This window comes from Oncorhynchus mykiss, chromosome 26 (genome assembly GCF_013265735.2).
Source record: "Oncorhynchus mykiss isolate Arlee chromosome 26, USDA_OmykA_1.1, whole genome shotgun sequence".
Taxonomy (NCBI): domain Eukaryota; kingdom Metazoa; phylum Chordata; class Actinopteri; order Salmoniformes; family Salmonidae; genus Oncorhynchus; species Oncorhynchus mykiss.
The window spans coordinates 22,606,076-22,620,615 of record NC_048590.1 but is presented as its reverse complement, the minus strand read 5'-3'; the positions used below and the strand labels follow the sequence as shown (position 1 = coordinate 22,620,615).

The window sequence follows — 14,540 nt, the reverse complement described above, 5'->3', positions numbered from 1 at the left end:
CAGAATATACCGAGTGTATTTTTTACGTATGGCGTACAGCTGTGCACACACTCTGGAGCAGATTCTGTCTGAAGTGAACAGTGAGCTTCTCAGCAGGGGGGATTCCTGAAACACTGTCAGATTTACTGCTCATGTCTTCTAGTAACAACAACAGGTTAGCGGCCCAGTAAATCCAGAATGCGTGGACGTCCTGAATATAACACATCTCATTCCGGTTCCCTTGAAATTTCCTCAGTGTGGCATAGTAAAACAGTAATGGATTTTCCTCATATTCTAGGAGATGTTAACAATTCTAAAGTGAGTGAAAGTGTCCGATTTGGTGGTGACACGTATAAAGGGAATGTAACCGTGTGGATCTGTGCTCTCTTATTTCAGGACCAAAGACTCAGAGAGAGACGTGCACCACCCGGAGCACCTGGCCAAGCGACCCTGCACCATCAGCCCCAGCCAGCGCTTCAGTCCCAGCACTGGCCTGCCAGCCCACCCACCCCCCAACGGCCTGCCCACGCACCCCCCCAACGGCCTGTCTCACCCCAACCCCCCTGCCCCCCAACACTACCGGCTGGAGGACATGGCTCTGGCCCACCACTACCGCGACGCCTACCGCCACACAGCAGAGCACCGCGAGGCTCGGGACAGGCACCGGCAGACAGGTGAGAGAGGGAGGGAATGAGAGAGGAGCGAGGGAGAGATGAGGGAGAGATAGAGAGAGAGAGGGCCTCATGGCGTCTCTAAAGAACAATGACAGGTTGTCACAGTTTGGTGTTAAATTCCCATGGTAGTGCATCTATAAAAGCCTATAGTGACACATGCTTGGGTATGTCCCCCTAGGAATCCAAATATGTCTTTCCTCGGTTAGAGCCGTAATGGCTCACACTGTATAAGGAAGTGTTAGAGCCCTAATGTCCTGTATGTGGAGGAGACTGGAGCCAGAATGGCTCATATATGGTGATGGTGCCTAAGTGCTGAACGCAGGACTGTGTGTTTGTGTTGCAGCCGTGCATGGAGCACGTCAGGAGGAAGTGATCGATCACCGCCTGACAGATCGGGAGTGGGCCGAGGAGTGGAAGCACCTCGATAATGTACGTGTTGCTGGGGTAGGGCTCCCCGGTTTTATCCTAATATCTCTCTAATATCTCCCAAATATCTCCCAAATATCCCCCATCCTACAGAGAAGTGTGTAGTAGAAATCTTTCAACCTCTCGGTGCTGTAGATGATATGAAGGGAGGTGGGACAAGGGGAGACAGGGTGCTGCTGACAGATTTAAGAACTGAAACCTCAGCAGAGTTTGCATTTGATGGACAGCTGACCTTAGGGGGTCTGTAGAGGCTTGTGTCCATGTCAGGAATGGACAGCCGAGGCCTCTCTGGCCAGCATACTAATACTGGAGCAAGCACTCTGAGCTCCCCTTACCTTTACCAAGGCTGGAACACTCACTCACACACACACACACACACACACACACACACACACACACACACACACACACACACACACACACACACACACACACACACACACACACACACACACACACACACACACACACACACTCAGGCACTAAAAAAGGGCCACAGATGGAGCGAGGGACCCAGTAGAGGACAGCTCCAGCTGGGGAGAGCAGCTGAGACAAGGGCTGTAGTCATGGAGGGAACCGGCCTGTGCTGGGCCTCTGCCAAATTAGAAACACTCTACTGAAATAAATATAGCTAACAGAGAGAGAGAGGGAGAGAGAGAGAGAGAGAGAGAATATGGAAGGGGGCATTTTGCAGACCGGGGGTTAGAGGAGGCATAGGGCAAAGGCAGAAAGAGAAACAATGTTGAGAGAGAGAAAAGAGAGTTAGTGAAGAAAAATATCAAGAGGAAGGCAAGGGGAGGAGGTGTGGGTGAAAGGCTTTAGCAGACAGGGGCTTGGAGGGAGCACAGGGGTGGAATGAATTGGTTAGGCCTTTTCAATCGGTAGCACAGCTGTTACAGCCATTTTTACTTCACTGCTCTGTATAACCACTCAACCTCATTCACACACACACACACACACACACACACACACACACACACACACACACACACACACACACACACACACACATACTCAGCACCGCTGGCTCTCGCTGCTAAAACGGTGACAGGGTCACACGCTCCTGAGTGCTCCTTAGAAAGTATTGTTGCACCTAAACAGCAAGAACTGATTCTAGAGACACTGGATTACTCCCCAAAAAATCACTCAAATTACCACCAATGAAAATGTTCTCATACAATTTGACATCTTGATGAAGGTTAGGCCTGATTGTGTTTTTCATAGACTAAATTCAGAATGCACACTATACAGTACTTCCGAATAAAACTATGCGACCCTGATTTATCGGTACACTTTTAGGTGCAGAGGCTCCGCCATCCTTTAGCACCACCGAGAGCAGCTGCCTGTTGTCAGAGTCTGAACTGTAGGAGAAGAGCGGCGCTCTGATCATGTCTCCCCCTCCCTCCCTCCTTCCCTCCTCCTCCCCCCTGCAGCTGCTCAACTGCATCATGGACATGGTGGAGAAGACACGGCGGTCTCTCACGGTGCTGCGGCGTTGCCAGGAGGCCGACCGCGAGGAGATGAACCACTGGATCCGACGCTACAGCGACGTGGAAGATATGAAAAAAGGTGGGAGCAACGGCCAGCCACGCCCTCCTCCTCCTCCTGTACCTCTACCTCCTCACAACTCCTCCTCCAACACTCCTAACAACGTCGAGACACAGCAGCCCATAGGTACTTCCACCGCTGCAGACACCAGCACCAGGCTGTCACTCCTCACTCCACACCGTCACTCAGTCAGCAACTCTGTGTTCTGTCTGCTCTGAGGAAAGAGGGGAGCATGCTGGGGGATGAAATGAAATGTTACAAAGCAAAATGAAGCTCAAGTTTGAGTGTGTTCATGAGGTTGGGACGCAGAGGGCTGAATCCTAACTAGAGATCTATGCACGTAGCTTGGGCTTTTGGTTAAACCATGCACTGACGTTCGTGGGAAATCTGTGCAAAATATTGAGTTATTTCCGGATAGGATTTGGCCCATAACGTGTGTATGTGTGGAGAGCGCGGTAGACTGACTGATGTTCTGGTCTGGATTGTGTTTCAGAGATTCATAGGGACTTCCTGCACAGACCTGCGTCTGGCTACCTACCTGAGGAGATCTGGAGGAAGGTTGGTGAGTAACCACATGTCCGCCCTGACTGAACTGTCTCTGTCCCGTCACCCTCACCGCAACCGCCACTGCAGATAGCCCTGAAGAGGGCCCTGCCTGTCCTGTTGCCATAGTTACATAAAGACAGGGATGGGATTGGAGGGCCTGTGACTGTGCTTTCCACCTTTAACCTGCTATGAACGGCGACTGCAGTTCAGCTGCAGTGAAAATGCACTAGCCATCCTGGCGCTGTCCAGAGCAGCGCATGCAGCAGAGGTGGGGCCTGCAGCTTAACTGGGGAGAGGGAGGAGGAGGAGGGATTTCCTCTGCTTAGGAGTAGTAAAGCTTAGTTCATATAATACTGCTTTTCAATGTGACAGCTTTTAACGTATTGTTTTAAGTATACTTGAACCAGCCAGACCAATTTTATCCTAATAACTGTTGGCAATCTGGGACCAAGCCCCTTATTCAGACTAAGGACTGTCACTATCATACGCAGAGCAGACTGATTCAGTTAGATGTAGCAGGAGTGGGTTAGCGTGTTGCAGTGCCTGGGCCTTATGTAGCTAGCATATAGCTAGCATATAGGAGGAGTCAGTTATGACGTAGCCTTGGTCCCACTGAGCACCAACACAATTATGCTGCAGTCATATTTAAATACTGCGGGGGGAAAGATGCTGCTGTCTGAGATAATGTGCTGCTTTTTCACCAGCGGAAGAACTATTTTAATTTACAGTTGTTTTTCATACAGGTGCTACAAGTATCCCACTCTCCCCAGCACTGAAGCAACTCCAAAACAAGCAGGGTGAGTATGACAGCTCCCATCTGTGTGTGTGTGTGTGTGTGTGTGTGTGTGTGTGTGTGTGTGTGTGTGTGTGTGTGTGTGTGAGACCTCTCCTATGGTATTCACTACTGCACCACCTCTGTCCTATTACCACTGCTCCCTCAGCAAACAGCATAACTGCAGTCCATCTCTTTAATTAGAAAAAGACACGTATTCTCTGGTGTCGGTCGGGTTGAGAGACTCTGAAAAACAAGATCTGAAGTGTGAAAAAGGAAAAACCTGCCGAATCCCTCCGGAATGAAAACGTTAATATTGCTGCCCCTCCGTGTTTTGCATTAAGTGCTAATTGTCCTAGCATCTGCTCTGCAGGCTCCTTGATAAGAATTAATTACATTTGTAAACTAATCTTAGTGATGCATGCATTAAGCCTGATAATTGAGCAGCAGAGGACTGTACCGATAGTTAGGAAAAGGCATGCACGAATAAGGAGGGAAAACATGTAGAAATGAAATGATGGATGAAGGTAGAGACGGGCAGGGTGAAAAAAGCCAGGGAAGACGTGTGCGGGAGGTGTTGAGAGGATAAACGGAATACAAACTACTTCTCCAGATTCTGAGCAGAGGAGACCGACTCACACACACAAAGACATGCAGGCACGCACACACACGTCCTAATATTCAGCACATACACACGGGACTAGCCGCCCAGCCCCAGCCCAGCACAGCAGCCCCCGTGCCCCAACCCCAGTGCCCCCCAGCCCCAGCTCAGCACAGCAGCCCCCGTGCCCCCCAGTCCCCGTGCCCCAGCCCCAGCTCAGCACAGCAGCCCCAGACAGCTGGACCAGAGGGGGAGCAGAGGGAGAAATATGACAGTTATTTATGACTCCTTTCCTTTACACCAACTGACTGGAAGAATCAGGGAGGGAGAATAGACCACAGTATGGCTCTCACATCCAGTCTGCCCAGAGGAGGCTCACTCACCTGGGGGACCATCTGACTATGTCTGTGTGTAGAACGGAGGGGAATCTGGTAATACAACTTCCCCTCCTTTTGGTTGTACAAGACATTTACTTATCCCATATACTGTACCAGTTGGCAGTTTGATATGATATTTTTCATGGCCATAAAATATAAATTTGGTGGTTGAACATGAGGATTTAATTCGTTGTATTATGTGGGGCAGCTGTTTTCTTTAGATGGAATTGTGCAAGAGCTAAAGCAAAATGTATCTCCGATGTTGTATTTTGTTCTCCTTGTAACATGAAGAAAATAATGAGCGGGATTGTGATTCCTTCCTAACCGGATAACCACTGTCTTCTAATGAGAACCAGCCTTAGCTTCTATTTTTTTCTAAAAACACTGCCTATTCGCTCACGAGTTGAACAAAGGCCATAGGACCTCTAAAACACAGTTAACCCCTGTTAGCAAAGTTATGCATCAATGATATGGAAAGCATTTTCACTCCTCAGTTCTTACGTCTGTTTCTTCTCTGTTCATTCACTCAGAATTAAAAAAAATCGAAAGCAGAGAGTCACAGGATAATGGGTTAATAGGCAAGTTTATGAACAAAGTTTGGAGACATCTGCTGTTGTCAGCGCTGGAAATGATTGTTACCAGACGTCTTTTAATTAATTATTAACAGGCTTCTTTTTCTGACAGAATGTTTTAAATCTTGGATGATGTACATCTGTTTGCCGAGATAAAACAAATGGAGATCTTAGAGTGCCTCAATAAAGGATGACAGAGTAGGAGCGGTCATGGGGACTGACGCCTCTCTCTCCACAGAGGAGGCAGTGAACGAGGTGAAGAGGCAGGCGATGTCGGAGCTACAGAAGGCTGTGTCAGACGCTGAGAGGAAGGCCCATGAGATGATCTCCGCTGAGAGGTCCAAGATGGAGAGAGCGCTGGCCGAGGCCAGGAAACAGGCCTCTGAGGATGCACTGACCGTCATCAACCAGCAGGAGGACTCCAGCGAAGTGAGCATCACAGCCTTATCACCCACCCCATGCCCCCACACTCTTAAGGTTTCCACACACTTAACATGCATATAGCTACATGCGTGCACATTTTTTTTGAGCAACGTGCACTATTTTGGTAACATGTTACCTCATCAAGGTTTTCTTGTTCTCTTCTCATTTGTTGTGAAAGCAGAAGAAGAGTGTCTCTTCCCTTGCTAGCAAGTTGTCTAAACACTGCAAGCTAGCTAGCCTTTTATCAAAGATTTTTTATAACTAAACCAAGATAGACCACAGCCTGTCGTTTCAAATGTAAACAAAGGAGTTATAGTGGGTAGAACAAGCATGGAGGTAGGCAGAGCCAAGCATGAGCTAGCGAGATCCTATTGGCACGTTCTAGCATACAGGTGCATATTTCCGTTAGGGAGCGCCTACTCTGTGAAGTGTGCATATGCAATAACTCAATTCGCCTTTGCACTCCTTCTAAACAACGCAATTTTTTCAAACTTTGACAAAGTCTATAAAACTTTGTCCACTCTGTTCGTAACAGATTGTAGTTTTGGGAACAGAAAACTATTGATATCAAATGTTTCATCGATGAGAAAATTTGCAGAATGTCTGCCAGATCAATTTTTTTCCATCTTCTCCCACTGCCGGCCACTGGGCTTCCTCTCAATACCATATTTGGAAGTGAGTGGAAACCCCAAGCAGATGCTTCACATTTATACATCCGGAGAAATATCTGTCTCATTGTTCAATCTGGGTTTTTAGCTTCACACATCGCCATGTGAAATTATCAGATTTATAATTCAATTATAAACCCTGGCAAAAATTCTTATACTTGCCTCTGTAACCTGTAAAATTATCCCAATTTGATATACCGCTTCAATGTATTCACTCCCATATCAGCTAAACATAGAATGTCATCATGTTTTGGTCACAGAAAAAAAGCTAAAATCTCTCAGCTGTTTTTAACAATAGCCTGGAATCAATAGTTAAGTTATTACTTCTAAACACAATACATTGGGGGGGTTCTAAAAAGGCTATAATGTTGTTTGGTTTATTGTTTGAACAGTCGCTGAGATTATACTAATTTATCCATGCTACTTTGATGCATAGCCTATAGATCAAATCAAGGAACCAAGCAAGCTTCATTGCCAATTGCCCCCATGACTACACAGGGAATGATACAGCGCGTTACAATTTTCAAGGAGCCACCTCTTTTGAGATGAAAAACGACATTGCTACATTCTGCTACGACCCTTAGGGTCCGTCTCCGCAGAGTATAAATAGCCCTTATGAAAAATAGATGCTATCTAGAACCCTAAAAGTGTTCTTCGGCTGTCCCCATTTTAGGAACCCTTTTTGGTTCCAGGTAGGACCCTTTTGGTTCCCGGTAGAACACAGAGGGTTCTACATGGAACCAAAAAGGGTTCTACCTGGAACAAAAAATGTATCTCTTATGGGGACAGCCGAATAACCCTTTTGGAACCCTTTTTCCCAAGAGTGGACCCCATGCCCCGCACTCTGTAACATACCACAGCACAGCAGCAGGCATAAAGAGAGATACACTCCTCACCCTACTGTCAGTAAACAGAGGCACACACTGCTGCACTGCATCACAAAGCACACTGTCACATTCCAAACCTCAAACTCACAATCAATCGTGTCTCCTCAACCCACCAACCACCCGTTTTATAAAACAACCTGTCACACAGCTAACTCACTTATTTTAGACCGCACAGTAACACTTCCTCAAAATAGTCCTGTCACACACACCTTCTCTTCACATGACTTACAGTCACACACACTTCATAACATGCCCCCCACCCCACCACCATCAACATTTGCTTCTCAGTAACAGCTCATTCACCAGTTCTATACAAGCCAGGGTCCTCAATGTAATGTATGTGTTCGGCCACCCAGACAGATTCTGCACAGAGCAACAGATTTTCACAGTGCCTGGAGCAGTGTTCAACCTATCAATTCTCTATCAAAATCCCATATTCTGCACAGAATGTGTATATCTTAAACAGGACACTGTCTGGTCGTGGTGTTAATGTGAGCCACAGCTGGCTGCACCTGGTCTGTGTCAACACCATGTTTTCATTTCACTATTAAAGAGTGACTCCAGCCGCTTGTTTGAATAACAGCAGCCACAAGCGGATGGTTGGAGCAACAGTGTCAGGGCCAGGACAGGCCAGGACAGGCCAGGCCAGGCCAAGACAGGACAGGCCAGGACAAGACAGGACAGGCCAGGACAAGACAGGACATGACAGTCCACCTAGTGGTTTGGGGCATTTGTAGCCCCAGAAAATAAATGTGGGAATTTGTTGCCCAGAACATGAAACACTTCAGCTGTGATAGCATGACAGTATTTGAAAAGTGGTAACAATGATATTTGTATAATAATATAACAGGTTGACGACCAGAGATTTATTTTATCAACTCTATGCCTTCTTCCCACTGTCTCTCCAGAGCTGCTGGAACTGTGGACGCAAGGCCAGTGAGACGTGCAGTGGCTGCAACACGGCACGCTACTGCGGCTCCTTCTGCCAGCACAAAGACTGGGAGAAGCACCACCACGTCTGTGGCCAGGGTCTACAGGGCCTCCCCGGGGGCAGCAGTGTTCCTCTGGGCACCCCGTCCTCCAGCGCACCCCCTACACACTCAGAGAGCACCCCCCCTGGTCCACTCTCCCTGCCCGGCCAGACCAGCGGTGGTGGGGGAGGCAGTCTCTCCGGGAGTCCTAAGGAGGCTAGCTCCAGCAGTGCCTCACGCTCCACCACCCCAGCGACCCCTGCACTGCTGGACGCCACCTCTCGCTGACCCCGCCCTGCCACGCCCAGTCACTCCCACTGACGCTACAGTACAGCTGCCATCCATCCTTAACAAACAGAGGAATCTTCATCGATCTGCGCCCTTTCCGTCTTCTGTACTGCATCTGTAGTGGTCCATGAATCCTGCACCGCCGACTACTTCTTAGCTACCTGAAGGCCTTGTTTTCTCAACTCCTCAACCTCCCCCCAAAACACGTTCTGACTGTCTCTCAGCCGCACAGACTTTCTCCCTGTCAAACTCGAAAACTGGTCAAGGGGTCCACTGTTGTGTTTAGCATGGCTAGGGCTTACTTTACTGTATGCTCAAAATAAACCAATGCAGAGGCAGAACTCCCTCTCTTAAAGTCAAATTACAACAACAAAAAACAGCATACTTGGTTATTGAACTCTGATAATGTCGTGTGAAGATAAGCTTTGTTATATGCCAGACCAACACGTGGCCTCAGTAACATAAGCCCAGTCAACGCCTGTGTATGTCGGGGGCTTGCATTGCATGGGACTCGTTATGGTACACGTATTGTGAAGAAGAGATATCTAAATTTAGCACTTGGAGAGGATTTCCCTTTAACGCAGCAGGAGTGGGATGACTCTTAACCCCCAGCATGTGCACTATCAGCCCAGACCTCTGAGAGATGGATAGATAGATGCGTCTATAGAACAGGCTGTGTACTGGGCCATGGACATGTCCTGATTGAGGTCCCCTATCTAAGAAGCCAGACACCAGTCAGGAAAACCCCTCTTCTGATGGAGGAGAGGGGATAAGATACACTCATGGTGCGATTTATTCCTCAGAAGCTCTTCCATAATACGGCTAATTATTTATCCGATGATTTATTTTTGGGCTTTTAGGAAGACAAAGAAAAGTCCAAATATTCAAAACAAATAATAATGATTTTAAAAAAGTTAACTACCTTGCTAGCGAGCCAAGAAAATGACACCGGACTCACCTCTCTGTACCGATGTGAACCCAAATGAATTCAAAGAGGAAGGGAAAAAACATGATCCAAACCTTTTTATTACACTGCCAAAGTTACTAAGAGACAAGGAGAAGCACTCATCTTGTAACCAAACGCAAACAACTTCACCTCCTCAGCAGCAAAGCCCTGGGAGATAACGGCTATAGAGCAACAAGTCACACAAAAACTCTATATTGAGTGTACTGGCCTCTGTCAGCCTGAAAATACCCACAGTGATCCACAGAGAGAGAAATCCAGAGCAAACATTTGGAAACGCCTGCCACAAAAGACAATTGAAATGGAAGGACCAACCACTGAATGTGACAGTGATTTATGTGAATGGCAACGGAATGGACAAAGAAGCAGCTACTCAAAAAGAAGATGAAAGGCATTGGAACTGCCAAAAATAACCTAAAAAAACTGAGAACCTGTCCAAGCAAGCATTGTACAGTACAGACAAGACTTTTGTTCCTAATTATGTTTTTTTTTTAACTCTATCAAGAGGATACATTTCAGTGAGTCGTACATTTTCACCCTCCTTTTCCAAAGCATGACAAACAGACTAACGAGCCTCATAAGTGGTGTAGACTCAGTTCTCTTCTCTCTCTCTTTCTACCTCCCCCCCTCACTTTCCTGTATGTTCCTCCCTAAAACTCTCTTGTCCCTCAGTCAACGCTACCCCCTTTGGACATAACCTCTGAGCAGATATCTGGGAAGGGATCAAACCTGCTTGTAGATATTCCTTTCTTTGTTTCTCGCAACAACAAAAAATGGTCTCTGTGTCCACCTGTGCTGCCCTTGTGCGTTTTCAGAAAGAGGGACTTTTCTTCTTTTTAAGTTTGGGCTGAACATTGAAGCAGGAGCTAAGACACTCTAGGACAGAAAACCCCATGTTGTACTTATTGTTAAATTTGTTGTATCTTTATCAATGAAAAGAAAATCCTCTTGTAGAATATTTTATATTGCTCGCATTGTAAGACAGTGAGAGGACAGAGGTGCAATATGAAGAGAATTCAGCTACTGAATGAAACCTCAGCAACTACCCATAGGGGTCATATAATATAGATACATATAAATATATTTAAAATAACATCAGTAACTTAATGTGAATGTACATAGTATTTAAAGAGGTCCAAAAATGTGTTTGCCAAATATCAGAAACCTTTAAAGTAATGTACAATGTCCAGAATATGATTTCTTTCCAGTTCATTTTTTAATCAAAGGCATTTTCATTTCTCATAAATCCTTCTTTTCTACCAGATTAGCAAAGTCTGCTGAGTGAGTAATCTCAAAAAGATGTTATGAGGAGGGATGTTGGCAGCGATAGTGGTTTTCTTCTGGAGTCACAGTTCTTATAGCTCCCCCTATAATTGATGGCAGCGTACAGCTCTGACTCCCTTCAGGAGGAGCCAGCTATAGCTCTCATGACAGGCCCAAGAGGATGGTTTTAAAGAGGAGAAAGAGAGGCTTATCACACATGGATTCTAAAAGCGTCCTAGCATGAGGCTAAATTACTCCACTACTCTGGATATTGGATTTAAAACGCAAGAATTTATGCCCAAAAAGTTATCTGTGAAACATTGCCATCCATTGGGCTGAAGTGCCACTGCAGTGGGCCACCTTTTACACTAAAAACCGTGTGAGCTGCCCCCAAAACAAAGCCTACACACTGGTCTGGAAGTCTGAAGCTTAACCTAACCGTGATACTGCCCAATCATTTCACTGGTTATTTTTTCTTACCCTGTCCATAGATTAGTTTGTGACGATGCAGTCTCAGTCATTTATCCTCATGTAGGGTTAGGATCCTAGCAAGGCAAAAAGGACTCAGAACCTGGGAGAGTTGGAACAGATGTCTTCACAATCACAGACTAACAGGGAGGAATGCCATCTCATACAGTAATGTCATCACAAGCTATATTGAAGTTAAAACATCATTAAGTTATAATTACACACTCAAATGGCTTTCAAACATAGCATTAAATAAGGACTGTACCTGCCATGTTCATATGAATGATATAATAATCCCGAACCAATTGGCCACATAACTCTAAAATGGACCAAACTTGAAGGAGCTTTTGTGTTGTTTTATCTTGTACTGTTAAAAGTATGGTCTGCCAGGCTCTTTCGCATTTAAAACCTAGAGTGACATATTGACGGAGAAACGATTGGACGTCTATTAGCGTTGACAGTGTGTTTAAGTTATCACATGATCTATTTTCCTATATGTCAGTATCGAAAAGTAATATATAAATTGTTCCAAGTGTGATAAGCTGCGAGGTACCCTGCATCTGCGTGTATATGTGTGTCGTATGTTATTACCGGTGTATTGAAATGACTTCAGCTTGTTTGTGTTTCTAAACCTCTTCAGCCCTCTGCTCTTTAACCCCCACCTGAACATCCCTCCTGTCTCCTGACCCACCACAAGCTACCTCCTGTGACCCTGCAGCACATGACTGGGAGAGGTCACTGAGCTTTGGGAGCAGGGCTGCGAGCAGACATGCAAACTCACACAAACATCAGAGCAAATAGGAAACAAACCCGAAAGATCTAATACTGATAACTGTACTATGTGTATATTTTCGCACCTCAACTCTGTCAGTCAGAAATAGTGATCAAAGGAGGATGATTTTGATCAAATCAGATGATTTTGATTCTAGACTCTCTACGTGTACTACACTGTCCAGGGTTCGATATACAGTAATTCCTTCCATACCCAAGCTGAACGTTAAACCATTACATTTGTAGTCCAAAACAAATAAAGCACAGACCAAAGTATTTCTGCACGGCGGTAGATTTTGAAATTGTGTCGAGTAAGACCAGAAATAAGGAGGCTTGAGGCCAACTATACCTGTTAACCAAAGTGTCTGAAATAAACACATGCTCAAAGCACAAGACAAAAACAAACAACCAACGCATCTGTGAAGGTGGAGATTTGTAGATTATTTATTCAAGCAATCAAAGCGCTTGTTTCTACATATCTAATGCCTCAGATAAGACTACAGAAACATCTCTGGAATGCGTAATGATTGCTTTGAGTTTTCTTCCTAAGCCTTGCTTACAGACGTAATAATTGCATGGTGTGTGTGTGTGTGTGTGTATACTTGTTTTTCTCTTTTCACAGTTTCTCTGTACAAACTACTTGAACCTTCAGAGCTTTAAAGAAACATCTCAGTCAGAATAATGGCAGAGAATTCTAAAGATGTAGCAGTGCACTGAGAGGGAAAGACAGAGTGAACTCAAACACCATATTAGCCACAACATTACTGTAGGTTTTAATGACATTTCAATACACATTATCCTTTAATGCTCTCTGTGTGCTTTGCTTGTCTGCGAATCAACCCTGAAACACAATAACTCTTTCATTTGTCACAACTTGTGGCAAATACTATTTTTATTGACCAAAAAAAAATTGTGTTTGTAATATCAATCACACCATCTCTCTCTTTCTCCGCTGTCCCTTTTTAAGCCCAGCATTGGGGCACATGTTATTTGGGCAGGTCTGTACAGTGGTTGGTGCTGTTGAACATTTGGCCATGTAAGCTGTCACTGAAAGGACATCTGAAGTAGAGTTAGCATGCTGAGCTCCTGTTCTGTGTGACCCACTGGAGAGAAGGTTTAACTAATTCTCTTTTTCTATGACCAGACAAGAGAAACAAGGTTCCTAAAGTGGTATGGGCTCTGAGGAAAGGATTCATGTTCTGGACATGGAATAATGGAAGACCAACTGTGTGTGGAGCGTTCTATTTCATTCATGCCCTGTGATGTCATAATGGGGTAATAGGAGGACTGTTCCTGCCTCTGATGTGAAATCTACAAAGCCTGGAAGTTTCCACCGCTTATATATAGATAAAGACTGTCATTTATTCACAAATACAGACCACTTTATTATCTCTTTAGGTTTTTAATACGGCATACATGAAGAGGGCAAATTCTGTGTTTTCGATGGCAAATACTAGCATGTTGGCATCAGCCTCTCCCTAACCATTTACCACCAATCTATCAATGGAGTTTCTTGGCTCATCTGATTTCAGTGATTGATTGCCCTGTGAAGCCCGCACTGATACAAAGCTGAGATGGCAAAAGTTGATACAGCACTTGGTCTCCCCAAGTTATGGTAGGGATGAAAGTGTTTTTATTAGTTGTTTTTTTTACATTATTATTTCAAGACAAACAAAGACTTGGTTTTATATGTGTAGGGAAGCATTATATACTGTATTGTGCAATACATTATTACAGAAAAAAAAAGTTTCTGTTCGAAAGGTTGGCGCTTTGAAGAAAATATTATTTTCCTCTTTAAGAGTCCTATTACCATTCTTTAGATGAAGTGAACTGTGCCAGAATAATTTAATTCTGATTTTTATTTATTTATTGCATGCTTTCCTTCCCTTTTTGCTATTCCCCTTCTTTAACTGTGCGCTATGTTGGATGTGTGAAGCTGTAAACATTCTAATTCAGGTTATCGTCTGTGTTGAGCTATGTAACTGCGTAATTAAAAATGAAATGAAATATCAATCATGTTTCCTGATTTTCTGAATCAAAAATCCTTATTTCAGCATCATAATGAAATAGTGCTGCACAGGTAAGTTGGAAAATCATATTTTGGTGTTGTTAAGGTGCGTGAATGAGGACCCAAAAGCGAATTAGCGTAAACAGAGCTTCTTTAATAACGAAACATAGGTAGGCTCAGATGGACCGGCAGATTCCGACAGGACAGGACAAGGTTGCAGCAAACATGACGATAGTCTGGTTCAGGCATGAAACACAAACAAGAATCCGACAAAGACAGGAACAAAAACAGAGAGAGATATAGAGGACTAATCAGAGGGAAAAAGGGAACAGGT

General features: G+C 45.0%; 1 protein-coding gene across 12 annotated transcripts in view; it reads left to right on the top strand.

Annotated features, from left to right (window-relative positions):
- Positions 1–14,211, top strand: part of LOC110506413 (protein CBFA2T3) — a 56,834-nt gene extending 42,623 nt beyond the window's left edge. For 7 of the 12 annotated variants that reach the window (XM_036963504.1, XM_036963502.1, XM_036963508.1 and 4 more), the window contains 7 exons: positions 376–653; positions 997–1,097; positions 2,513–2,753; positions 3,121–3,189; positions 3,917–3,970; positions 5,734–5,924; positions 8,373–14,211. In XM_036963504.1, the coding sequence (XP_036819399.1) occupies positions 376–653; positions 997–1,097; positions 2,513–2,753; positions 3,121–3,189; positions 3,917–3,970; positions 5,734–5,924; positions 8,373–8,732 (1,294 nt within the window). In that variant the 3' untranslated portion in view covers positions 8,733–14,211. The remainder of the gene's footprint in view (positions 1–375; positions 654–996; positions 1,098–2,512; positions 2,754–3,120; positions 3,190–3,916; positions 3,971–5,733; positions 5,925–8,372) is intronic. The other 5 variants (XM_036963506.1, XM_036963505.1, XM_036963507.1 and 2 more) reach the window with 4 other exon arrangements.
- The last annotated feature ends 329 nt before the right edge of the window (positions 14,212–14,540 follow it).